At 34.6% G+C, this 27,495-nt stretch overlaps 1 protein-coding gene, 1 long non-coding RNA gene and 1 pseudogene across 6 annotated transcripts in view; 2 read left to right on the top strand and 1 right to left on the bottom strand.

Moving 5' to 3' along the window:
- The first annotated feature begins 163 nt into the window (after positions 1-163).
- Positions 164-27,495, top strand: LOC141379339 (rho-associated protein kinase 2-like; annotated as a pseudogene).
- On the top strand, positions 7,997-10,353 carry LOC141379353 (uncharacterized). The gene is made up of 3 exons (XR_012395899.1): positions 7,997-8,019; positions 8,118-8,187; positions 8,277-10,353. It is a non-coding gene; the product is annotated as an uncharacterized lncRNA (long non-coding RNA).
- LOC110438435 (uncharacterized) overlaps positions 19,952-27,495 on the bottom strand; it is a 28,043-nt gene continuing 20,499 nt past the window's right edge. For 2 of the 5 annotated variants that reach the window (XM_073933389.1, XM_073933390.1), the window contains one exon: positions 19,952-20,405. In XM_073933389.1, the coding sequence (XP_073789490.1) occupies positions 20,007-20,405 (399 nt within the window). In that variant the 3' untranslated portion in view covers positions 19,952-20,006. Of the gene's footprint in view, positions 21,347-21,491; positions 21,615-22,624; positions 24,956-27,495 lie in introns of those variants that run through there. The other 3 variants (XM_073933393.1, XM_073933391.1, XM_073933392.1) reach the window with 3 other exon arrangements.

Raw genomic sequence — 27,495 nt, 5'->3', positions numbered from 1 at the left:
TGCATTTTGAATTTTTTATCACAGCTTTGTAACTGTTGATTACATCATAGCTTAAAATAGCTGTTTTTTTTCATGTCTCGGCTGAATTCCAATATCAGATGTCTGTATTGTAGGCTATAAACAAGCTGGCGGAGGTCATGAAGAAGACGGACGGCAGGCCACAGCAAATCAACAACACAGACATCCGCAGGAAGGAGAAGGAGATCAGACAACTCCAGCTGCAGCTCCGCACGGAGAAAGAAAAGCTTAACCACTCCATCATCAAATACCAGAGAGAAATCAACGACATGCAGGCTGTAAGTGACACTAAATAAATGTAACATATGCATCTCATAGGAAAGGGGGAGGGGGGGTGTACTCGTACTGTATATGCTGAGCACTGTAAGCGTGTATTTATGGATGTTAGTCATAACTGAAATATTCTACTTTTATTCTACTGTTGTTTTAAGTTCTTTTGACGTTAGCAAGGCTGCATGTATATTATCAAATTATATTTATACACATAATAATGTGAATTGCTTCTTTTTATACAAATTGGTATTTTGCTTTCAAATATAAAACGTATCAGAACCGCATATAAAATAATAAATCATATGTTTGTATTGATGTATTTTATTACTACATGGAAAAAAAAGTTTTCATGTTAAACAAGATTGCAAGTATTTGATCCAAAATGTATTAACATCAAAAAAAATTGTGGCATATTTCAGCCAATGACATTTTAAAATATTTGAATGTTTTTTTTTTGTTTGTGTTAATGTTAATTTACTCCTGTGATGTCAAAGCTGAATTGTCAGCATTTGTTTTTTCAATGTTGCTCGATCCTTTATTATATATTTACATTTTTTACTTCATAAATCAATATACAGTACTACTATGATGTTCATGAAATATCTTATTATCAATGCTGAAAACAGTTGTGCTGCTAAATATTCCAGTGGAAACTGTTAGAAGCTTTTTAAAAGACATTAAATAAAGCTGAATTTTACTGGATTTAGATTATAGTAACATTTTAATGTATTTACTGTCATTTTAGATCGGTTTAATTGCTTGCTAAAAATTGCTTGTTATAAAATTGTTGATATAAACCGAAGCTTTTGAAAATGCATTTTAACACATGGAGTTTTGAACTCTGAAAAGAATCTGTTGTTTGGTTTTTGTCCTCCAGTGAATTACGACATGTCCACAGCGAAAGAGATGCTGCTGCTGGCAAACTCCACAGAGGAGCAGAAGAAGTGGGTCAGTCGGCTGCTCAAGAGGGTTCCGCGTAAACCCTCCACCCACTACCCTTTCCCCTCAGCCGTCGCCTCGCCTCGCTCAGTCTTCACCCAGACTTTCACACCGAGCAGCCGTCAAAGTGCACTCTACACGACAGCAGCCCTCCAGCAAGAACAGGTGAGGAGGAGACGCTTTCACTCACCCTCAACTTATTCCAAACATGTGTCTCTCTTCTGTTCAACACAAAAGAAGATATTTTGAAGAATGCTGTAAATTGGTAGCCATTGGCAGACACAGTAGAGAAAAACAAATACTTTGGGTACATTCTTCAAAATACCTTCTTTTGTGTTCATTAGAAGAAAGATACTGATAGAGATTAAAAACTGATTTTGACAGAATTTACATTTTTGAAGAAACTATACCTTTAATGCCCAGATATAAAGAATGTTTTGTTCTTCGTTAGGAAGAAAAAACAAGTTTGAAATTCCAGAGTGGTGGTTTAGTGTTTGTGAACATCTTGACATCATCAACACGCCTCAGTGATGTTTAGATGAATATGTAAATATGTGCTGTGCAATTTTTTCCTACAGTAACAACTAAATAAACGTAAACAAAAATGACTGGTGACAAAACAGCAGTTTTCAGCAATCCAGTCATGTGGAGTCCCATCATGTTTATAGCAGTTTAATCAAATACACCAAGTATTAAGCTTTTTAAGTATCAAACATGATAAAATCTTTTCTTAAAGAGCCCATATTATACATGAAATAGGGTCATGTCTTGGTTGTAAGAGTCTCCAACAACAGTTTAATATGCATGCAAGGTCAAAAAACACTTTCATGGTCTTATAATCTGCATTTATTTTTACCTAAATATCCCAGCGACTCCCGTATGAATCGTCCAGTGATTAATTTGTTCCCAAACCCCTCCTTAGCGCAAAGCTAATCTGCGCTGATTGGACCGATGACAGTCTGTCGCGATTAGTCGACTGCCTTCAGTCAGAGAGTAAAATGGCCAATAGCTAATCAGCAATATAAAAAGTAATCACAGTTCATACACGCTCGATAGTGTAGGCGTGGATTTTAGCTGCTGCCCGCACCCGCCAGGTTTTAGCCTGAGAACCCGCTCCGTTTTCTGCCCGCCGCGCCCGATCCCGCTAGAGCGGGGGAGAACACAACCAAAAATCACCCAGCTATACAGTCCAGACAGCCAAGATGTCTGTATAAACACACACACAACACCCAGCACACAAAACTCTCGCTCGCTCGCTCGCTCTCTCTCTCTCTCTCTCTCTCTCTCTCTCTCTCTCTCTCTCTCTCTCTCATACGTGCGCGTGCGCACTAACACACACAAGCACCAAGCAGACTCTCTCTTTCTCATTCGCATAGCAATATCCGTGATATTGCTAGACAGCCCGCTCCCGTCCCAAATTAAACCCGTTACCGACCGCTCCCGCGATTTATTCGGAAATTCAGAATGCAGAACTCTACCACGGAGCTCCATAAACAAAGCAGCGCGCGTCGCGTTTTTAACGTGAATTTGCACGCGATAAGAGAATATAGCTAGTTAACCTGATACAGTACACTCGGTTACAATTAACAAATCACAACTAAATCCATTTGCAAGCTAGAGTCAACGAGGCAACAACTTTAACCGCACGTACTTACACTTGAGAAAGGTAGGAAGAAACCCATCCTGACGTCCATCAGTAAGTTACTCTTTACTGATCCTTCCTTTAACAAACTCAGATGAAGTATTCTTTGTAGCATGTAGCTTCCAGAAGTTTCCAGTAGTTTCCAACTGCTTGGTTATAATGCTGATGTTTCATCTTTTGGTAGAGACTCAATATAATATCCATCTGCAGTGTGACTTCTATCGACCGGCATGTTTGTGTGCGTGTGTTTGTTTGTGTGTGTGTATGTGTGTGTGTGTGTGTGTCTGGGTTTCTGCGTCAGAGGGCGGGGCCTCAGGTTTGAAATCTCTCGGGTTTGCGCTTGCACGTGAATAACTTGGTTTCGTTCGTACGTCATGGCGAAACACCTAATGACTCGGTATCAAGGCGACTCGTTTGAAGCACTATGAGTCGACTCTTTTATAGATGAATCAACCTTTTTAAACACTGTATTCTTACAGATTTAAGCCTTAGCTAGATACTTCACTTCACTTAGAGCTGTGTTACACACTACATGGAGGGGAATTTTCAAAAACCCATAATATGGGCTCTTTAATAAATTACCCTTCCACTGTAAAGCAGCTCTTAGTCTTAAAAATAAAGCTTCTATATTGGCATAGATGGTTCCATGAACAGCTTTAAATATCCATTCCATAAAGGTTTCATTACAGTGAAAAAATACATTGATAATCTTAAATATCATTGAATATCTTGAATTCTCGCTGAGAAAAAAGCGTTATTTGAATTAAAAGGTTCTTTGGGGAACCAACAATGGTTACTTTTTAGTGCAAAACTTTTTAGAACCTTTATTTTGAATGTGTTGGATTGTATTGGCCTCAATAGACTTAGCAGAACAAATGCGCTGGAGAAGATTAACCTGTTAAAAAAGGCGTAGCTCTAAAGCCACACCTACGTAAAATGGGACCAGGTAATGACCGTTTAAAGGTGTTTACCAGCGGATGCAAACTTTTGCTCAAAATGACAACATCAATTTATGTTGATGTATACTGGGGCCTTTAGGTTATAGTGAAATATAGTAGAATTGTAGGATAGAGTAACAAGACTTCATCTAAAGCAATGTTTGAAATCTTCTTTTACTAACACTTGATGTTTTATTGGATAAAAAAGAGAAATAGCTTGATTTATTCATCATTTCCCATTCAGCTCTTAGCCATTACCTCATTTTGTGTGTCAAATATATTCATTTTCATTCCAAAACATGTTTATTTGTAGTTCTACAATAGTAATGAAAAAGAATTATAATTTAACGGTTCAAAACATTTGAATGTTTATCGTGCTTTATTAGTTAGAATTTGCATAACTCAGCATTTTAACCAATTGCAAAAATGATGCAAAAAACCTTCTGATTAACCACTGAAATAAGCATTAGTTTTGTTAAATATAAAAATAATTATCATTAATTGATAACATTCTATTTTTGTTAATGCTAAAAAATTTTAAAAAACTACAAGCAAATATAAATAAAATCATGTTTCATTTTCTTAATTCTGTAATAATACATTTGTGCTAATAGTTAAAACACTTTATTTTATTTTATTTTATTTTATTAGACAAAGCTCTTCCATGAAAAATTAAATGCCTAATTCATGCCAATTCATGTAAAGTCACTTTCTGAAAAATAAATCTTTTTTACCTTCCTGCATACACTTCTGTCTGAACTGTTCTGCTCAGCTTTAAACTAAAAAGTGTATCACTGCACTGCTATTGTTGTTGTTCTGATTAATTGCTCATATATAGATACATATCTCAAAATAAAAGAAAAATTCATCCAAAAATTTACTTGTATAGACTGCTCACTGTAATGTTGTGCAAGGAGTTGTGGTCACTTTGAAAAACAAATACCTCACTAAACATAAAGAAAGTCAGCAAATCAATTTGGCATTTTCATTTTTGGGTGAACTACTGCTTTTAATTGAGGTAAACATAGTGTAGTGTCATGTATGTAGACTTGGCTGTGAAGATCTCAATAGCTTACAATGATACCGCTAACCTTTTGTAGCCCTGGCCCAATGCTCCGTATCATTCTTCACTGACCTTTCACCTTCCCTACTCGTGTAAATGTGTGGACAGTAAGTACCGTGCACAGCATCTCTTTTTTGCTCATCTTCAACATGTTTGGCTGCTTGTTCTCTTCTCTGTTTGCATCTGAATCCTCAGTACTAAAAACACTCCACTAACAATGCAGGCTCTCTCTTTTAATTCCATAATATTGCCATCTAATCCTATCTAAGCTGTGAATATTTTATTTTATTTTATACTATTTTCAACCCAGTAAACGGGTTACTCATAGTGGTCTTAATGTCTAAAATGTAACTTAAACTCTGTATGTATCTTTCAGTGTTCAAGAAAACACAAAAAATCTCTATATATTGTTAAAGGCTGAAAAAGTGATAACATTACCAATCTTTTTTTTATTTTGTGGCCAAAAAAAGAAAAATGTATCTTTTGTGTTTTTTCCCCAAGTTTTTTTTTTCATGACATCTCTGCCATGGTCATTTTTGTGACATTTTAATTGAAATCTTTGTAAATAAAGAGCAGTGGGTGTCTCCATCACATCATGTAGAGCTTAAAAAAATAAACAGCAGTTTTCCAAAAATGAAATGTTCCAATAACGAAAAAGCAATAATATCATCATGAGGGCTTCTCTAGCAAATATCTACTGGTATAAAATCAAATAAAAAAGAAAGTTATCTGTAAATAAAGGATAGCATTTGTCCTCATCACGTATCTTGTGTAAGTGTAGTTTTAAATATACAGTGCTCAATATATATATATATATGAGAACACCCCTCACAAATCTCTCATTTAAATTAATATTTTTTATAGGATGCTTTCCAATATTATATATGTGCATATACATTAGTTTAGTCAATACTGAAATCAAATCTGGAGCTTATTGGTGTAATTTGTCTTCATCACGTATCTTCTAAGTGTAGTTTTAAATATACAGTGCTCAATATATATACATGAGAACACCCCTCACAAAACTCTTATTTAAATTAATAATTTCTATAGGATGCTTTTCAATATTATATTTGTGCATATACATTAGTTTAGTCAGTACTGAAGCCAAATCTGGAGCTTATCTGTGTACTCATTTATGCTGAGCACTATATATCACTATATGCTGAGCACTATACTGTATATATATATACCAGTGTACTTTTAAACTAAACTTTATAACCTTTATTTTAGACTTTGTCATTGGCATTTGTATATGAGGCCAAAAGACTCCTCTTTGTTGCAGATTGCTTGAAATGGGCCTGAAGGACTGGGGTTGGGCTCTTGAGGTTGAATTGAATGATGACGATATTTTAGACTTCTGAAGACTTGAGTTTTTTGAGGGGTGACCAGTGTTAACATCTGTGAGTGTTAAGCTGTGGCTTAAAGCCGGTTTTGCTTTTTTTGGAATGATATTAAAATTTCCCACTGTGAGGGACTATACAACACGTTTTGAATTTGCCAGCAGGTTTGATGCACTTACAGTATACGAGTGGGCATGTTTGTATGTGTGTATAAAAGGCAGAATGGTTTGGTTCAGCTGGTTTGGCTGTATAGAGAATGGGATTTGACATGTTTGCCAGCATTTTATGTATGAACGTTTTTTATGGTACTAATTTTATGGTACTTCATTTGGGCTAATGGCAGGACTTCCAAGTGCCAAACACCACAATATAAATGACTGGGGAAGGGGACGGTATATGATATTTAAATACAGCACAAGCCAAATATCACCTAAAGTATCTAGTTTCAATTTTAAGTCATTTTAAGAGTAGAGTGTTTGTGTCTTCCTATACTATACAGTTTGTCAAAAAGTGTCTTCTAAGCTTTTAAAAATGTCAGAGGTTATTTTCGGACTCCTTATAGGGTTGTTAGTAAGTGTGACTGGATGTTTAAGTGTGTTTCTAAGAGCAAATGAATGATAATTACGAGATCATCAGGATTTATATAATCAAGTATTATATCTATTTTTGTTCAGAAAAACAAATATTTAGTGGCACAGATTATATTTTTGTCATCTGTTATTTTGAAGAACACCTTCAATAAGCATTACGTCTGCTCTATGTATTATTGAAGACTGATATCATGATGCAAAGATGCACATTTTATTAAATGCTGTGACAAAATTGTATGCATAGTGGAACATGAAGACCTACGGTCCAAACATTTTCTTTATTTTATCATTTTGTGAAATTGTTAATAAAAAAAGCTTTATTTGATGGAACACTTCTGACTCTGTGATGATCCAAACACACCTTAAATATTTCAATAGAAATGCAAGCATGTTTAATATTCCAGAATAAAAAACTGTCCATTGCTGAGCATGTGAAATGTGAAAAGTTTGCAGAGTAAGGCTGAATTAATTTAGCATAATCATATTGAGACCTGGAAGGAACGTGGAAGAATTTTTGGTGTGTGTTTAAACAGACAAATACACTTAATAATATGTAAACATGTCTGTCCTGCGTGTTTTATTGTAAACACAACAAATTTTCTCTTAAATGAGCTCAAACAGTTACTAAAGTAATGGAATGCTTTCATTATAGATTTGTGCATTCTTACAGTGACACCACTGTTATAAAACAAAACAAAATGAGAGATTCATTTGCTCTTTACTTAATAACTATGGTAACTTTAATCAATAACAGAAAGTGTTAGTGGAACAACAGTTTTGCGAGGGAACGCACAATACCTTTGCGAGGAAAAAACTTTTCAAAAAATATTTTCCTATCACTGTCCTTTTTTTTACCCACCCATTTTTCCCCACCATCACGTCCCTTCTAGGTCTCTGTATAATCGTGATTACTTAATAAAATGAAGCTTTATTATTGTAATGTTTTTAGAGGGGGCAATAAAAATGCAATTCTAAATCTAAAATGTAACGTATGCTGATATTATTTTCATTTGTCATGGTTAAAAACACATCTTGTGATTTGTTGTGAATGATTTACAAGAATTGATTGATAAAAGTCCAGTGTTACACAAAACTTTGATACACATGTGGACCTGGAAAACCCTTGTTTGCATATTGACAAATGTATTCAATGTGATTTATAAAAGCAGGATCAGTTACACATGCTTAATATACAGTAAGGCTGAGGCATTAGGTGATTGAGGTTTTAACTAGAATCCTTACATTTTTACTTCTGTTGCAACTTGCTCATAGATATGAGCAAATATTATTTTCTAACTCAGTTCTGCTCAGCCTTTTTCCTCAGATACAGAGTGGCGTTTTACATCAAGGAAAATGCAGACAAGTCCTTGAAAATGATGAGGTCAGAGTCATTTGTCTTCATGTTAACTTTAAACAGCTACCCAGTAAAGTTTTTTCAGGAAACACCACAGACCTTCGTGTTCGTTTCAGCAATTTGAGCTCCATATCATCTGATGACCTGAAGATTTTCTCCCATCTGAGCCATCTCAGTCTGACCAGAAACCAACTGCAAACAACACCTGCGGATCTGCTCGTGGGCCTGTCTAATCTCTATATGCTTGACCTTACAGGTAATATGTGTCTTACAAAACTATGGTTACTCACTACACATTCAGCAGAATAAGGGATGTTATAGTATCTAATGATCAGCAAGGCCTATTAATATATAAAAATCATCTTTTAGACCCAACTCATATTAGTCTGGCAAATACTTAAAATCGGTTACTAGTAACAGTCACTCTTGAAATAAATGTCAACAAGTGTCTAATATTATTTCGAAAAAGAACCAGTTATCTAACAAATAAGTGCTAGTAAATATTAAAAAGGTACCTGCCTACCTAAGGAATAAACACTAATTCATGCAAAAGATAACTACTAGCATAAGACACAAACACGTTTTACTGATTAAATGCTAGTCACACCATTTGAACATTTCTAAATGTTTAATGAAAGGGACAGTTCACCAAAAAGTGAATCGTCATTTAATCACCCATCACGTTCCTAACCTGTTTTGTCTTCTTCTAAAAACAAATGAAGATATTTTGAAGAAAGCTGGAAACCTGACCCAATTGACTTCCACAGTATTTTTATTTGCTACTATGGAAGACAATGTTACAGGTTTTCACCTTTGTTTAAAATATCTTCTTTACTTTTAAAGATTTGAAAGCATTTAAGGGTGAGTTAATTTTCCTTTTTTGTGAACTGTCCCTTTATGTAACACCAATGCAAGGAAGGGGAAAAAGTGTAATTGACTGCAAAAAATATAAACTTAAATAAAATAAAGTACATTTTAAGTACAATCTTATTTTTGTACTTAGTGAAATTGGCATCTATCTATCTATCTATCTATCTATCTATCTATCTATCTATCTATCTATCTATCTATCTATCTATCTATCTATCTATCTATCTGTCTGTCTGTCTGTCTGTCTGTCTGTCTGTCTGTCTGTCTGTCTGTCTGTCTGTCTGTCTGTCTGTCTGTCTGTCTGTCAGTCAGTCAGTCAGTCAGTCTGTCTGTCTGTCTGTCTGTCTGTCTGTCTGTCTGTCTGTCTGTCTCTCTCTCTCTCTGTCTGTTTGTCTGTCTATTGCTTTTTTTTTTTTTTTAGGAAAAACTGTAAATGGCAATAGTTAGCCGAAAAAAGATTCTTTAATAACCTTGTTTGTTTATAATATTATGCGTCACGCTTATTAACAATAATTTGTCGGTACGCCTGGGTTTGTCAGCAATCTCCAGAGTTTAGACTTCAAAAATAACCAGCTGGAGGAACTGACTTCTGGAGCTCTGGTGTCTCTGTCAAAACTCGAGGCCCTTTATCTAGAAAACAATAGACTCAAATCCCTGGACCCTTCAGTTTTCATCGGTAACCCAAACCTTCAGCAGGTGTTTATGAGCGGGAACCGTCTGGAAAGTCTTCCTGCTGGACTCTTCCTTCAACAGAAAGAGCTTGTTTTCCTCAACCTTAGAAACAACACTCTGCTGAATTTGCCCTCAGGTAGCCTATGTTCTGTGGTCGTTTGTATGCGTAGTTGTCTGGTAATCCATGGCACTGTGACTCTGCTTTGGCGTATCTGTGGCATTGGCTGCGTTTGCACTGAAAGAGAATTTTTTATGATGATAAAATTACTTGTCAAACACCTGAACACATGAAGGGCAGAAACATTTCTGAAGTTGCTGCCACAGAGCTTGGGATCAAGGAGAACACTAGTCTATAAAGGAATAATGATTATTAGTGGTTTCACAAAGGGCAGCCCAGGTCTAGGCCTTGTTTAATTATTTAAGCAGATTTTTAGACATTATTTAGAAAAAAAAAACATTATCGTTGTGCATCTTGAGAGAAATATATAAAACTGATGTAGGCTTTTTTAAGATACCTCTCAGCAAGCTTTAATTTAGACAACTTAAACTTGCACTTCAGTCTTGGACAAGGCTAAAGCTTTGTTAGTGAAACCTGGGGCAAATATTAGATCAGTTTCTACAATATAGCAAGTTAAAAAAGATTAAACATGTAAATAAAAAATGAGAAAAAAATATTAGAATTATATAATTTAAATTCAAATTAGAGAAAACATTTATTGTTTATATTTACAACAAATTCAGCTAAATCATATTGTTGGAATAGTTTCAATTAGCATGTTGTACTGATCTCTGCATTATTGGAGTAAGCCAGATTTCCACAAATATTGTATTCTATAGGAAACTAAATTATTTAAAAGCAAGGTATTTTCTGAGAAATCTGTCAGGTTGTACTCATTATGGGTATTGTATAAGCTATAGTATTATAAAATGCTAGTTTAGGTAACTAAATGTGAAATAAGTGATCAAATCAAGTTTGGAGGATGGTGACAGTATTAACGTTGTAAATGAAAATAAATTTAAAGAATGTCTGATTTTGGTCAGCAGAGGACACTAAACTCTGGTCAATGTCATTTACTGTAAAGACACACCCTGTCGAAAAATTGGATTATTTTAAACCTATGACCTATTTTTGAACAAAATTAATTTATTTTTGGGGTTCCACTGTGATCCTAAAATAGAGCTTAATGTGAAATTCTCCTTTGACATTTAAATTGGCAAAATATACACAGTACTACCCATTAAACGCAGCCTTGGAACAATAATTTGTACTTTAAAAAATACCCTGGTTTGGGATTAGGCATGGGCCGGTAAAAGATTTAAAAATAATAATGTTAAATGACTAAAACTACTAGTACTTCACTTAAATAGTATAAAATAGTATAAATAGTAAAATGTAAACCTGACTGAGAAAATATTCTTGACTGGCTGTTTTTCAACACTTGTATTTCACAGGATGCACCAGCCCATGTTGTAGTCAGTCAGTTATGTACTCGTGTAAATAAGGACGACAAAAAATACAGACCAGTTCATTAGACCTTGAAGCTTAATATTTCTGCTGCTGTAATGTTGATGTTAACTAACCAAAATAAAGAAAGTTAAACTTGATTTTAAGTATAACATCATTTAAATGGCAATAACTTGTTGCTAGTTGTATTTTTATTAGTGCTGTCAAATGCTTAATCACATAAAAAATTAAGTTTGTATTTACATAATATAATTTTGTGGAGTGTATATATTCATTTAGCGTACAGTATATACGTACACAAAGAATTGTATATATTTAGTATGTATGGCGAGGCAGTGGCGCAGTGGGTAGCACGTTCGCCTCACAGCAAGAAGGTCGCTGGGTCACTGGTTCGAACCTCGGCTCAGTTGCCGTTTCTGTGTGGAGTTTGCATGTTCTCCCTGCCTTCGCGTGGGTTTCCTTAGGGTACTCCGGTTTCCAGACATAAAGACATAAGACATAAAAGACATGGCTAAATTGTCCGTAGTGTATTAGAGTGTGTGTGTGAATATGTGTGTGGATGTTTCCCAGAAATGGGTTGCGGCTGGAAGGGCATCTGCTGCGTAAAAACTTGCTGGATAAGTTGGCGGTTCATTCTGCTGTGGCGACCCCGGATTAATAAAGGGACTAAGCCGACAAGAAAATGAATGAATATAAATAATGACGTACATGTTAATTTTAATTTTGGGTTTGATTAGTTATGATTAATTGCTTGACACAACTGTTTTTGTGTATGTATATGTTCATACTTAACATTTTAATTAATATTCCATTTATAATTTTTTTATATTTTAACTTTATTATTTACATTCTGTAATTGATAGCATTAAAAGTTCTTTAATAACAGTATTTAAATTATGAAATAAATATTTAAACGATTAAATAAAGTCTGTGTTCAATATCACATTGCTTATTATTTAATTTAGCTGGGTTGCTGCAATTGAAATTAAGTATTGTTAAATTTCACTGGTATTGATTACTGAAATATATTGTGACTTCTCTGTTCACCACTCTATCTCTCTGTCCACATAGCTGTGCTGTGCATTCCAAGATGAAAAGTACCTTTATTTGGTGATGGAGTTCATGCCAGGTGGAGATCTGGTGACTCTGACCAGCAACTATGACATCCCAGAGGAATGGGCTCAATTCTATACGGCAGAAGTGGTGCTGGCACTCGACGCCATCCATTCTCTGGGCTTCATCCACTGAGACATCAAACCAGACAACATGCTGCTGGACCGCAATGGACACCTCAAACTCGCAGACTTTGGCACATGCATGAAGATGGACTCGGTGTGTGATAAGTGCATTTGAAGTGTCTTTTAAAGTGTCTTCCAGCTGCAACCCAGTACTGGGAAAAACCTATACAGACTCCTTCAAACATACACTATGGCCAATTTGGTTTATTCAATTCACCTGTAATGCATGTGTTTGGACATGGGGAGAACAAACAAACTCCACAGTGAAATTCCAACTGGCCTAGCCAGGCTCGAACCAGCGACCTTGTTACTGTGAGGCGACAGTGCTAACCACTGAGCCACAGTGTTGCCCCTGCGTCTTAATTTCTACAACAAATTCAGATTCAGTTTTTTTCAAAAACTGTATATAAAGGAAGTGTGGGATTTTGAATTTATTCTGTTTTTATAAGTGATTCAATGAACATTTATTTAAACAAGTGATTCAAAGTGGCTGATTCATTTGGAAACGAAGCAATTAGTGACTGTCTTTGTTGATGATTTATTTAAAACAGATTAAAATTCAAAAAACAAACACACACACACACACACACACACACACACACACACAACTCTTGCTCTAAGATGCACATTTTCTGCTTCAGCTTTGTTTGGTATTTTCTGTTGATCTGTTGAACAGAACTCGCTTTGTTGTGTTTTAATGGATGTTCAGGAAAGCCTGCTTGTGTTAACTTGCTTGTATTACTTCTATTATATTTCTATTGTATTAAATCTTACACATTTTATAATCAAAACCCCATAAAGGGATATTTATTATTATATTTTGGACTCTCAGGACATGATTTTGTTTGTTTTTCTCAATTGAATGAAGCTCTCTGTAACGCCAGCTCACAATACAATAAAATTTTTATTGAAAACGATAAATATCATACACCAGTAGTTGGTGTGTTTACATGTCGGGGAGAACGGGGTAAAGTGAGACACTTTTTACATTTTCTTCCCTCTAAGCGAGCTAAAGTTATATATCAGTAAAATTTAAACATTTCTTATTAATTCAGAATGTTTTCTAGCAATGGAATTTATCAGACTGTATTTAGGATAAAGGAAAGTGAAAATATGATTGTTTAAAAAAAAGTCGTTTTGTGTCTCACTTTGCCCCAGCTGCAGCAGGCCAGAAAAATCAAAGGGGTAAAGTGAACCAGGTGAGGGTAAACTAATCCACTTACTTTTTCCACTTTAAAACTACCATAACAATGCATGTTGTAAGAGTCTGAATCCTGACAATCACACATTTCAGAACTAATGTCTGACTAGTCAATTATGGATTGCGAATTGGTCAATTAAGCACATTTGTTTTTCTAAACATTTGAAAGTAACTCAAAACTCATAAACTCATAAAATCAAATACAACAATCTACTTCAAACTATTTAAATTTACATACTAATGACAGTTAGAACCAGTTAAATTAGAACACAATCCGGGGTCAGAACACAGGACCCTTAGAGCCAGCGATAGTATGGGGGTCAGAGAAAAGGACAATCAGAACCAGATAGAACAACTTGGGACGCACACAGGACTAGACCCACCTTTATAAGAACATCAGTCTAACTGTCATACAACTCCCACTCTTTTGTGTTTCCCTGGATTCTTCTTAAAATTTGTGCATGTGCCTCATCGCCAATCTAATTTCACCCACATGTTCCTGGATTAACATTTATATATTGATCCTTAAACAACATTCAATAAGCCAATCAGAATTAAGGGGTACGTTTACCTTTTATGTTCAGTTTAGGCTTATGGTTAGGTTTATGCACTTCTGATGATTGTTTTCCAACTATTATTCTCCTCTGATTTTGAGAGTAATGTACAGTTATGGCTGCGGGTTTAGGGGTAGGGAATAGGTATGGATTACGTTTTCCAACAAAAATGATGTTCCAGGACAAACATAGATGTAACCGTGCCAGTAAAATAAATGCTTGTGTTTTTGTTGGAAAGTTATCTATGACAAAGTCTCCCACAGACAGATCTGTGTTTCTTGGACCACTACTCTCATCCTTAGAGCTCTTTTTGTCAGACACATTATCAACTGAGACAGGTACATCACTTTTCCCAGAGCTGCTAACTATGATTTTTTTTTGGGTTGCTTTCTTTTTTTAGATTTTTCCTTTTATTTGCTATTCTTTAGCTTTTTTGTCTTTCTTTATAGGCCTTTTCAATTGTCACACTGTTTCATTTGGATTGTGTTCTGGGGGGACATTTGAGAATGGTAGCATTTCATGAAGAGACATGTATCCAGGTTGGCTAGAAACACATGGCACATCCATGTAGATAATATGCGCAGTGAATGGATTAGCATCAGTGAGTGAACTATCTGTAGGTGGATCATCTGCAGGGAGTAGATCATCCAAATCTTCTGTAGTGGCAGGCTGGAACTCAGGATTTGGCCAGTCTGACACCATGAATAGTGCAAATGCTTTATCAAGGAAATTTTCTCAGTTATATGGAAAAATTCCAGTGCACCTAAATCCAGAAGTGATGTTGCTTAGTGTCACTGTTGATTTCAAGGCCTCATTCACAAGTCCTACAGTCTGGTAGACTAAATTTAACTTGTACTGTACCTTATGTCTCACTTTACCCCAGAGCATTTGTCTCACTTTACCCCACCGCCACATTTTAGAAAAAAATAATATTTTTTAGTAATTCAGGCTAATCTTGAGCTAGCATCCTCACATGGTTTTATATGTTGGTAGTTCATCAACATGTATGATATAAGTTTTTCTCCTTAAATCAATTTGCTTTTGCACAACAGTTGATTAAGTTGATGGCAAAAAATTACTTTTACTTGCAAAAAACATATTTTTGTGAAAAAAACATGCTTTCCACAGCACCAGGAATTCCTATTCTACATGGTAAAGGAGATATGGAAGGGGCTTTAAAACAAAATTGTTATAGAGTGTTATATAAAATCCGTTGCCCAGATACAGGGGGTGTCTCACACTACCCACTACCCACACTACCCAATGTCTCATTACCCCGTTCTCCCCTACTGTACATGACCGAGAATGAGAGAGTTTCTTTTAGATTTTGTAGTGTGGAGATTTACAATTATCACCTCACACATTGCAGCAAATTTGTTTAAACAATCATTAACGTAGGTTACAGAAGTCCTCCATTCGGTGATGATAGATGTCAGTGCTGCCATCTTGTGGCTAGATTGTACAGTGCAGTCCTTGAATTGAATGAAAATGAATTGTGTAAATAATTGAAATTTTAAACATACTTGTATTTCAGCTACATTAACTCATCCAGTAATGTTTATATCCATGTCTCTACATGTGTGTTTAGACTGGTTTGGTAAGCTGTGACGCTGCTGTTGGGACACCTGATTACATTTCTCCAGAGGTTTTAATGTCTCAAGGAGGGACTGGTTATTACGGTCGCGAGTGTGACTGGTGGTCTGTTGGTGTTTTTATTTATGAGCTTCTAGTGGGTGAGTAGTGTCAGCTTCATATGCATCTCTTGTAATCTTAGTTCAGTGTTCTGATCATTAAATTTATTTATTCGTCTGTCACTCTGAGCAGGCGACACTCCATTTTATTCCGAGTCTCTGGTGGGCACATATGGAAAGATCATGGATCACAAGAACAGCTTAACTTTCCCAGATGATATTGAAATGTCAAAGGATGCCAAAGACCTCATCTGTGCCTTTCTGAGTAGCAGGTGAGACTGAGAAAAGTAAAGATTTGATTTGAGTTTTTTTCTTTCTTGTCAAGTTCATACTCTTAGTCTCTTAATATACCCTTACTTGTTTGTTTTCAGAGGTTGGCTGGTAACATGTACAGTATTTTTGTCAATTTGAAATTAACTTTACTGTAAAAAAAGCAAATTTTCAGGACAATTTATTACACACATGATGAGATTTCTTTTGTAGTTTGGAGTTTATAACCTGGGTTTGACATTAGCTTTTTTGATCACCAGCCACAGTGGCTAGGAGTTTTCCAACATTACTAACCACTCGCCATTTTCACTAACCACAATTTTAATGTTGGAAAAATACATTTTATATTCATAAATTTGAATTTGACATGCTAACTTTATTGATTTATACTTTGTGTCCACATGCCTCCTTGTTCATTTAACATTTTTGTGTGTTGTTTATGACCTTGCTCAATGAACATGAGCACATGGGATGTAATTTTTATAGTGTCGCAATGTAATTAATTTAATTTTATTTTTATTAATAGTTTATTTCACATGAGTTTTTAGGGCTCGACACTAAGGATTTGCTAAGTTTTTCTCTGGCTGCACCGAACTAATTATTTTTTTGAAACACATTTAAAAAATGTGTAAAGCAAACAAAATAAAGCTATATGCATACACTTTTTATTCACAGTTGATACTTAAAAACAATATTCTCATATACTGTAAATACATTTATCACAGCCAAAGTGGCTAGTGAGAGTGGCTGTCTAACCCGCGACAGCTGAAATCTACCCGCATTTGGCGAGTGTTAATGTCAAGCCCTGTTTATAACGTATTTAATGTAATCACAGGGTACCTTAGATCTGTTATCATTGTTATCATATGAAATTTTCCCTATTTTGTAAATGTTTGTGGTCAGTAGGATTTTTTTTTTTTGCTTAATGGTTTTAGAAAATCGTTGCACTTTTTTCCAAAATGGCAATCTTAAGGAATATTTCTTAAACACCAAATCATATATTTTTAAATTTAATTTAAGGAGAACATACAAGTCTCTATTAATTTTGTGCTTTTAAAAGCTCTTCATAAAATAAGTCTTTCATAAAACTTTCATGTCCTACTGCTTTTACTAGACACTTACTAGCGTAATAAACCCTTACTTGTTTGTTTTTAGAGGTTGGCTGGTACTAAGCCATAGCAACATTTTAATTGAATTAAATTAGATTAAGACAATATACAAGCTGATATTTATTCATGTTATGCCTTTAAAAGCTCTTTATAGATAAAGTCCCTAATAAAACATAAATTTCATGTCCTACTGCTTTTACTACATGTCATCTTCATGGACGTTCACCCTCCAGCCTGACAACTTCCATCTGAATTCCTTTTTTCTCCTTCCCTCTTTCTCCTCCCTCACATGCCCACATACAAGCATTCCTGATCAAACATACAGAGAGGGGTTTAATGTTTTCTCTGTGTTTTCATGTAAACACACACACACACACACACACACACACACACACACACACACACACACACACACACACTCCCTTTGCATTCAGGCTGCTGGAATGTCCCACACGTGGCAGTCCAAACTGCTGCACCCTCTCAATGCAGATGAAGTGAAAGGAAGGGGGAGTGAACGGTCCTTATTTTTGGATGTCTCTCTGACTGCTCCACTCCTCCATGCTGTGCTGTTGGATGTTCCTGGTGTATGTGTATACTTTAGTGGATTATCGCTTCTCTGTCTGTTTTGCTGACCAGTGTTTTGCTTTGTTCAGGGAGATGAGGCTTGGCCGAACTGGAGTGAATGAAATAAAATGTCACCCCTTCTTCAAGAATGATCAGTGGACCTTCGACACCATACGAGACAGTAAGTCAGTAAGTCAGTGTGGCTGATCTGGGGGTCATGGCTTGTTAAAGTGATCTACATTTTATGCATGTGCTTGTTGGTAAAAGTGTAAACGTTCAATGTTGTTTTGGAGTTTAGTTGTGTGTTTGAGGATATTATGGTTATGAGGATTTTTGAAGCACAGCTTTTTAATTTCCTGACATTCCTCCTACTTTTTTCTCCACACACATGCAAACATTCACCTCACACCCTCATGCTACACTTTAAATGTCAAAGAAAGACAGCTTTGCATGCCATGTATTGCTACATTGCTCTTGCAGTTTTTGTGTGTGCACCATATTAAATAAACCAAATATTTCATTATTTTCTAATATTATTATTATTTTTTATTAGTTTTTTTATTATTTTATTTACTTTATTGTGTTTAATCTACAACATTAGTCTTTTATTTTATTGAGCATTTTATTTTATGAGTTTCTGTGCACATTTTTTGCACTGCAATATCACTCTTTGCATTTTTTTTGTTTTTATTAATTCTTTTTATTTTTGTGTTTTTGTGTCTTCAACCCTCTGCTTGTTTATACTTAAAAAATTTAAAAATAATAATAATATTACTTTTTGTTTTTGTGCTGAAACATTGTGCTGTTTTGTACTATCACTTATTTATTAATTTTGTGTATGTGTGTTTTGTTCTACAACATTTGTACAGTTTTGTCAGAAATGTTTTCTTTTCAAGTCAAATGACTGCAAATGTGCAAATGACAAAAAATAAATAAAAAATCTAAGGGACAAAATGTTTCTTAAATAGATAATCAATAAGAAAGTGATGTAGCTGTAGACAAAGAAGCACAATTAATGAAACGCCAGAGGTTGTTGTGAAACTCAAACCACAAAACTGACAGATATTGACTGAAATAATAGATAATCAATTCATTTGAAGTATTCCGCCACAACACATTTGACAGTTTTGTCACTGAATTCTCGGGTGGTCTCAAGTCTACACTAAAAATATTCCTACTGCCTTACATGGTTCAGTTGAGTCAAATTAACTTTTCTAGTCATCTCAACTTGCATCAATCAAATAGATTACAAATATTAAGTTAAACTTGGTACAACTTTAAAAATGTTATATTATTAAAAAATGTTAAAGTAACATCAAAATATTTGTTGTCTTGACTTTTTGTCATTAAATTTTTTACAGTGCAGCTAAAACTTTTTTTTCTATTCTTTAGCGGATAAATAGCTTTTTTGAATTGCCTGAAAAACCACCTCTTGCCAGTCTGAAGTGTGTGTGTGTGTGTGTGTGTGTGTGTGTGTGTGTGTGTGTGTGTGTGTGTGTGTGTGTGTGTGTGTTTGTTTGTGTGTTTGTGTGAGAGTGGCAGTTTTTGCTAATTAAACATTTCCAATGGACATATTTTCAATTCATAATTTCAGTTTGTGCAACTGTAGGGTAATAGAAACGGAGCGACTAGAGACCTGCACTAAAAGTCTTTAGTCTTGATGGTAAAGTAAACTAAGAGTTCATTAAGTTAGAATTAGATAGAAGTCTAATTGAATAGATTATTAATGGATTTTCATCGTTTGAAGATGTGATGGATTTGTAAGTGGGTTCTATGAAGCTTGTTTCTGCCTCGGAAAGATAGCAATTCTCTGAATTATTCGACTTTAACAATTCTAAACAAGAAATCTGAATCGCAATATAAATCTTAAAGGTCAGACTCCAGGATCTGTAGGTTTACTGTATTAGTGCTGGGCAGATTAATCACATGCAAAATATAAGTCTGACATTATATATGTGTGTGTATTATATATATTTGTTTTGTATATGTGATACACACATACATAGAAACTAAACTATACAAAACAATTTTGTTACATATATATGTTTACATTTATGTTTAATCTAAATATAAATCAATATTTTCTTTAAACAAACAAAATTCAATACTTTTGAAACAGAGAATTAAGCAGATGAACACAACACACAGCACATACAGTATTGTACAAAACACATTTTTATTGATGTTGTACAATGTTGTTCACCCTCCTCCTTCACATACAGTATGTCTCTACTCCTCTACTTTGTTCTTTGTCTTCCTCGTTCATACTGTTACTTTTTCTTGGCCGCCTCCTCCTCCTCCTTTTCTTCACCACCTCCTCCTCCTCCTCCTTTTCAATGTCATTCATTTGCTCTTTCTCCTCAATGTGATTCTCCACCTCCTCACTTTCCTTTCCTTCCATCTCCTCCACTTCTTCCACCTTGCAGTTTTTTCTTGGCCGCCTCCTCCTTCTCCTTTTCTTCACCTCCTCCTCCTTTTCAATGTCATTCATTTGCTCTTTCTCCTCAATGTGATTCTCCACCTCCTCACTTTCCTTTCCTTCCACCTCCTCCACTTCTTCCACCTTGCAGTTTTTTCTTGGCCGCCTCCTCCTTCTCTTTTTCTTCACCTCCTCCTCCTCCTTTCCAATGTATTTTATTTTCTCCTCATTGTTCTCTTCCTCAGCTTTCATCTTGTCCTCCTCCTCCTTTATTTGCTCAAACAGAAACTTTGCCGCAGATAGCCTTCTAGCGATAATTTTCCTTCTCCAGAGCTCCTTCTCTGACAGTCGGGTGCTGGTATCTTTTCTTTTCTTTTTCTCCACCACCCCCTTCTCCTCTTTCATCACCTCCTCCTCCTCTTTCATCACCTCCTCCTCCTTCTCCACCACCTCTTCCTTCTGCATTATCTCTTTCTCTTCCTCCTTTTTCTCCACCACCTTCTCCTCCTCCATTTTCCTTCTCCAGAACTCCTCCTCTGACAGTCGGGTGCTGGTATCTTTCTTTCTTTTCTTTTTCTCCACCACCACCTTCTCCTCTTTCATCACCTCCTCCTCCTTCTCCACCTCTTCCTTCTGCGTTATCTCTTTCTCTTCTTCCTTTTTCTCCACCACCTTCTTCTCTTTCATCACCTCCTCCTCCTTCTCCACCTCTTCCTTCTGCATTATCTCTTTCTCTTCTTCCTTTTTCTCCACCACCTTCTCCTCCTCTGTTAGTTGGGTGCTGGTATCTTTCTTTATTTGTTTATTTTTCTCCACCATCACCACTTCCACCACCATCACCACCACCTTCTTCTTTTTCATCACCTGCTCCTTCTTCTCCACCACAATCTCATTCTGCATTATCTCCTTCCCTTCTTCCTTTTTCTCCACCACCTTCTCCTCTCCACTTTTCTCCTCCTCCTCCTCATTTGTCTTTTCTTGCTTTGTGTTATCTTTCTCTGTGTCCACCATCACCACCTCCTCCTTCTTTTCTTCCATCACCTCCTCTTTCTTCTCCACCACCTCCTCCTGCATTATCTCCTTCACTTCTTCCTCTTCCACAATCATCTTTTCATAGATCTCATGTTCAGAATCTGTTAAGACAAATGATTGCAGTTTGCACATAGTACAAAGTCATTTTCAAGGAGACGTTAAACTCCAGATAAAGGGGAGTAAAAATACAGTTTATTAATGACATTATACACTAGAAAATATTGAGATGCAAAAACCATCATTTACCATCAGATGAGGAAAGTGTGAACGGCTCATTACGAGGACAGAAGCAGAAACATCGTAGAGCAGCTCTGATGAAAGAAGCAACCTTGCTCTTCTTTCTCTTTTCTTTTACTTTCTCCTTCTCATCTGTTAAAAGAGAAATGATTGCACATCTTTACACACTTGTCCACAGTAATTTGAGAGAAATTTAAAATGAACATTCACCAAAAACAAAAACCCCAATATATAACCATTTTAAAAAGTTATTGTAGCTAAACCAAGGTTACCACAAGTTTACCATGGATTTGCTACACTTTTGTATTTTATTATTAATTATTGTATTTGACTATAATATTTTATTATTTTCATGTTATATAAAACTGCTTACACAAATGATCAATGCACTAAACGATATAAAAACTACATGTTCAGTGCACTTTTTTAAAATAGAAAACTGAATACTGGGTTATATTGCACAGCTAGAGTTTTTCAGCCAACAGTAAATTTCCGATGAAAGGTTTCTGTGATTATTTAACGTTTTATAAGGTTGCTTTTACACCATAAACATCGTGATATAATTAAATTACAATCAGTTAAATTAACCTAAGGATTCGTTTAGTTGTTCAAGCATAAAACGAGACAATAGTCTATTGTATGGAACCGCTAGCACCGTCAGTACCAGCAGGCTAGCGCAGAAACTCCATTTAAAATACTGAGCTAAAATAAATTTTCATGTTTATTTTAAATGTCATTTAATGCAGTGATTCTTGTCCGGTCTGAGACCCACTTTATATCAAATATATATTAGTCAGTGAAGATCACATATTTTTAAAGAGAACAGATCTTAAATGTGGTGATTTTGTAATGGAAAGACAGTTCACCGAAAGCCATCGGGGCTGTCGGTTGAAAATGAAAAGTCTGTGTGCATATCTCATTTTACTAAAGGATTTTAGACTAAAGTTGTATCAGAAAAGCTGAAAATGAAATACATTATCATTTTACCCAAAATGTTGCATTAAGATTCACGTGAATGCAATGATAGCCAGCAGTTTAACCAGCTGTCTATTATCCTGTACAAACATTATTTTTAATAGTAAGTATATTATTATGTCAGGAAAACACTGGATATTGGATAGCACAATGTAAATAAGACTCACTATTAGTGCCATTTCTTGGCCTTTCTTTGAGCTGCTTCACTTTTTTCTGGCTCTGGGAGATCTTGCAGGCTTTGTCTTCCTCCATTTTAGCAGCTGATGTTGTGGGGAGATCAGAAATCTGTTCAACCATCATATAATCGGTACAGGGTTTCAGTCTTTCACCTGTAACCACTCAAAAACTTGGGGTTTGCTAGCTGGAATAGGATGAGGATTTCGGTCTTGCACCGTGAATCACTCAAACGGAAGATGTTCAATCGCTGAGACAGTCTCAAAACACTCGGAACGCAAGTTTTTTAACACTTAACAGCCAAAAGCACACCTGTACTACTCCACTTCAACAAACCCACAAGATATTCTCCGATGATGCAGGGCTTCAAGTACACTTTTGGAATGCGTTCTATTCTCAGAACATGTCACTATGGTAACAAGACATAAGACTAAGAAATGTTTTCTTTTAAACTCAAATGACTGCAAATGTGCAAATGACATAAAATAAATGGAAAAAATAGCTAAATAAATCGATCTAAGGGACAAAAGCTGTCTTAAATAGATAATCAGTTAGAAATTGATGTAACTTTAGACAAAGAAGCACAACAAATGAAACCTGTGAGGTGAAACTCAAACCACAAAACTGACATATATTGACTGAAATAATATCTAATAAATTATGTTAAAGTATTCCGCTTCAATGTGATCCATCCACCAAGACATGCTGCAAATATACATGCCATTCCATAAGAAATAAATAATATAGTCATTAGTGTAGGAGTGCAACATCAACTCGCAGGAAAACAAAAATCAAGACTAAATGTAAATAATTACCTTTGAACAGGAAATATAGTTTAACAAATGAAAATCAAGAAAATAATTCAGATTCAGGCCGTAAGAGGCAGAACAAATATGTGCAAAAGCACAGGCAACATATATTCAAAATGTGAATCAAAAATAGTTGAGTTGGTAACACTGAGTGATCAAAAAATGAAATACAAAATAACTTCATTTACTAAAGTATAGCCAGAATGTTTTTTTTAAACTGCAGATAATGCTAAACATGCTAAACTTTTAGGAATAGTGTATTAGTGTAATAATTGATCATTTTTATATCCCTTTACATAATCTTTCATTTACAATCAAATTATTTACATAAGAAAGTGTGAGTGGACAACATAAAGTTTATAAATAGGCATGAAACTTAAGGGTTTATAACAGAAGCGCATTAGAATAAGAGTTATACTCAATCAGTTTGGACCAAATGCTAACAATATATATTTTTGCATTTTTTGTGTAGTTTTCTTCATAATAAATATACTTTAAACAATGTTAAACTTGTAATTAAAAAAGAGGCATGTTGAAAAAAATCTACACAACTATTCAATTCAATTCAGCTTTATTTGTATAGCGCTTTTACAATGTAGATTGTGTCAAAGCAGCTTCACATAAATGGTCATAGTAACTGGATCAGATGCAAACTAGAGTTTTCTTGTTTTGACTCATTAAAATATGTGGTAAAGAAATAACTACATGTGTTCCTTTTTCAATTTCATTGCTCCAACCGGGCCATTAACCAAAAACCATTAGTGTTTAGACATGTATGATCTAAAATTTCATTCATAATGGTCTTAAAATGATCTTAAAAAGTCTTAAATTTGACTTGATGAAACCTGCAGAAACGCTGAAATAATGAGGGCTTTTGTTATGGTGCAGACAGAGAAAGGTAACTTTTTACTACAATAAAATCACATTAAATACATTTCCTTATTGAAATCATTATTTATTTTAAATAACTTTAAATCAAAAGAGCTAGTCAAAGCTGTTAAGTATTGCCAAAGTATTGCAGAATACATAAACAATGAGTACAATCTTAAAGGGATTTTGTAATACATATATAGAATATATACCTACACACACTTAGTTTTAATAAGTACGCAAATAAGAAAACTGATATGATTATTAAAAGATAATGGGAAAAAACTATTAAGAATAATAAATAAAAATACAATACACAATGGTTTATTTATTCAGATGGTTTGTAGTAATACCATCCATATATATGTGTTTGTGTATGTGTGTGTGTGTGTGTGTGTAAATTGTGTTTTTTGCATCATATAAGTATTTTGACTTTAATAATGGGAATAAAACAAACTTTAAACAAACCTGAGATGGAAATAATGAAAAAAGCAAAATGGTAATTAGAGGGAAAAAACATAAATCCAAAACTATTTAGTCACATAATACACTATATATTCACTGGCCACTTTATTAGGTACACCTTAATAGTATCATATTTCCTTTTGCCTTCCGAACTGCCTTAATTCTTCGCTTGAGATTTTGGTCCATATTAACATGATAGAATCACTAAGTTGCTGCAGATTTGTCAGCTGCACATCCATGATGTGAATCTCCCTTTCCATCATATCCCAAAGGTCCACTATTGGAGGCCATTTGAGTACAGTGACCTCATTGTCATGTTCAGGAAACCAGTCTGAGGCATTGACATAATGCTCAATTGGTACTAGTTGGCTCAAATTGGCACAATAGAATAAAAACAGTTATACTAGGAATTGGTATTTAGATCCTTTTTTTCTATGTGAATATATTTGAAAATCGATTAGATTCCTGTGATTTAGTTGTTCAGAATTTTGTTTTTGTTTGTTTGAAAATACTTCAAGCACACATTATATGATTTGCCATTTTAAAGACGTTTCTAATGTTACAAAAGATTTTATTTTAAATGAATGCTGCTGAAATTGATTTTTGTGTACAGAGTGTTAAAAGTAAAATGTATGAACTGCATAAAATTTTAGATTTGATCATATATTAACAAAAGAAATCTTATCTAATGTATGTATTAATTGGTTTTTAAAGGTTCAAAACACCCTGGAGCACTTTAAAAAAATGAACAGATTTGTGTGTGTTGAACATCAGTTAAGACAATGTTAGCACCTGTCAGCTTTAATTGTGGATAAATCTGGATCATTTTGAGCTTTTGTCAGCTAATTTCATCTTCCGGGTTTAAAATAATTTTTGGGGCGGGATCAAAATCAATGATGTAGCACGAATCTGCTAGTGGAGTGATGACGCATTAGTTTCTCATTATTATTCATAGACTGAGTTTTCATATCCTATGAGCTGTGAGACCCAATAACTTGGTGAGACGGCGTCTGCTCATGGCATTTTTGTTGGGAGAGCTTTATGATATTTGTAGAATGGCAGACTTTTTTCAGTTGAGTTCGTTCCCATTCAGACATATCGCCTATATCCACCTATGTTTAATATCTTCCGGATTACCAGTAGGGAAAATGGTTGAAATGGATAGGCCAAGAGACCTGCAGCACCTCTATCCACTGTGTCTGCATTCAGACCCAGGAGTTGAGGAGGAGAGAAATCCTCCTCATTTATAGTGTATATATAAGCATGATTATCTTTAATTATATAACAAATTGTCGTCATGTGTATATTAAATTATGAATAATAAATGTAGCAGGACATTAAATTGCTGTTTATTTCTTTGAATTTTAACTTTATAAACTATAAAATCAAATCTATAAAATATGTCTCCTAACGGTTTGTGTATATATGATATGATATATGATATATGAAATGATATATGATATGATATGATATGATATGATATGCACAAAAATGTTAAGCACCAAGCGAATCAACATGTTTTCATCGATAAAATATGAACTCTTTAACACCAATAATTGTTCTAAACAATTTCTTGAGTAATATTTCATAAAATTCAGCTTTGAACTACAGGAATAAATAAAAAATGTTACAAAATGTTCACATACAATTGAAGACAAAATTATTAGCTCTGTAAAAATTTCACAGGCTAATACCCTTTACTTCAACTGTAGAAAACAGCTGCAGACTAGAAGAGATTTCTTTTAGAACATAAAAAAATATCTTCTCCAGATGAACATTAATTCATTATTATTCTTCTATTCTACACAAGCTGGAGGAGTCAAACCGTACGCTGACTGTGGATGTTGCCAACCTGGCCAGTGAGAAAGAGGAGCTCAACAATAAACTAAAGCACATACAGCAAAGTGAGCTGACTTCTATAATAATATAAATAGAGTGATGGTACAATGTTCATTTACCATGCTTTAACATTTAATAAACAGAGCTGGAGAAGATCAAAGAAGAAGAGAAACAGATGAAATCTCTCACAGTGTCGTATGAGAAGCAGATACAAGTGGAGAAAACACTCAAGATTCAGGTGCATTTTGAATTTTTTATCACAGCTTTGTAACTGTTGATTACGTCATAGCTTAAAATAGCAGTTTTTTTTTTCATGTCTCGGCTGAATTCCATTATCAAATGTCTGTATTGTAGGCTATAAACAAGCTGGCGGAGGTCATGAAGGAGACGGATATTGATTCAGATCTGATTCTGAATCACAAGCTGTCAATGTGATGCGATTTAATTCTCGATTCAATTATTACAATACTTTAGTGGCACTCTTAGAGATTTTATTAGAGATGCCCCTATCCAATTGTATAAAGTGTCGGTTTGATTAAGTAAAATAACTTTATTTACTTAAATTAAAATCATCCTAGTAAATCAATGAACAAGAACTTAACACCTGACATTTATTTTATGCGTTGTTTACTTTATTTATAATGGATCATACCTGTCAACATTAGGATGTGAAAATAAGGAATATTAAAATTAATAGCTATTGTAAAGAAATGGATTTAATGAAAGTATCTGATTGTTTTTCTAACTGTTTATGCTCATTTAAAACAAAATTTGTTGTTTAAAAGAAATCCCACTAAGATTGACTTGTTTAAATATTATTATTATTATTATTATTATTATTATTATGTGTATATGTCTGTTCAAACATGAATCCAAAACCC

This window comes from Danio rerio, chromosome 20 (genome assembly GCF_049306965.1).
Source record: "Danio rerio strain Tuebingen ecotype United States chromosome 20, GRCz12tu, whole genome shotgun sequence".
NCBI lineage: Eukaryota > Metazoa > Chordata > Actinopteri > Cypriniformes > Danionidae > Danio > Danio rerio.
The sequence above is the reverse complement of the archived record's forward strand: the minus strand, read 5'-3'. Positions and strand labels throughout refer to the sequence as shown.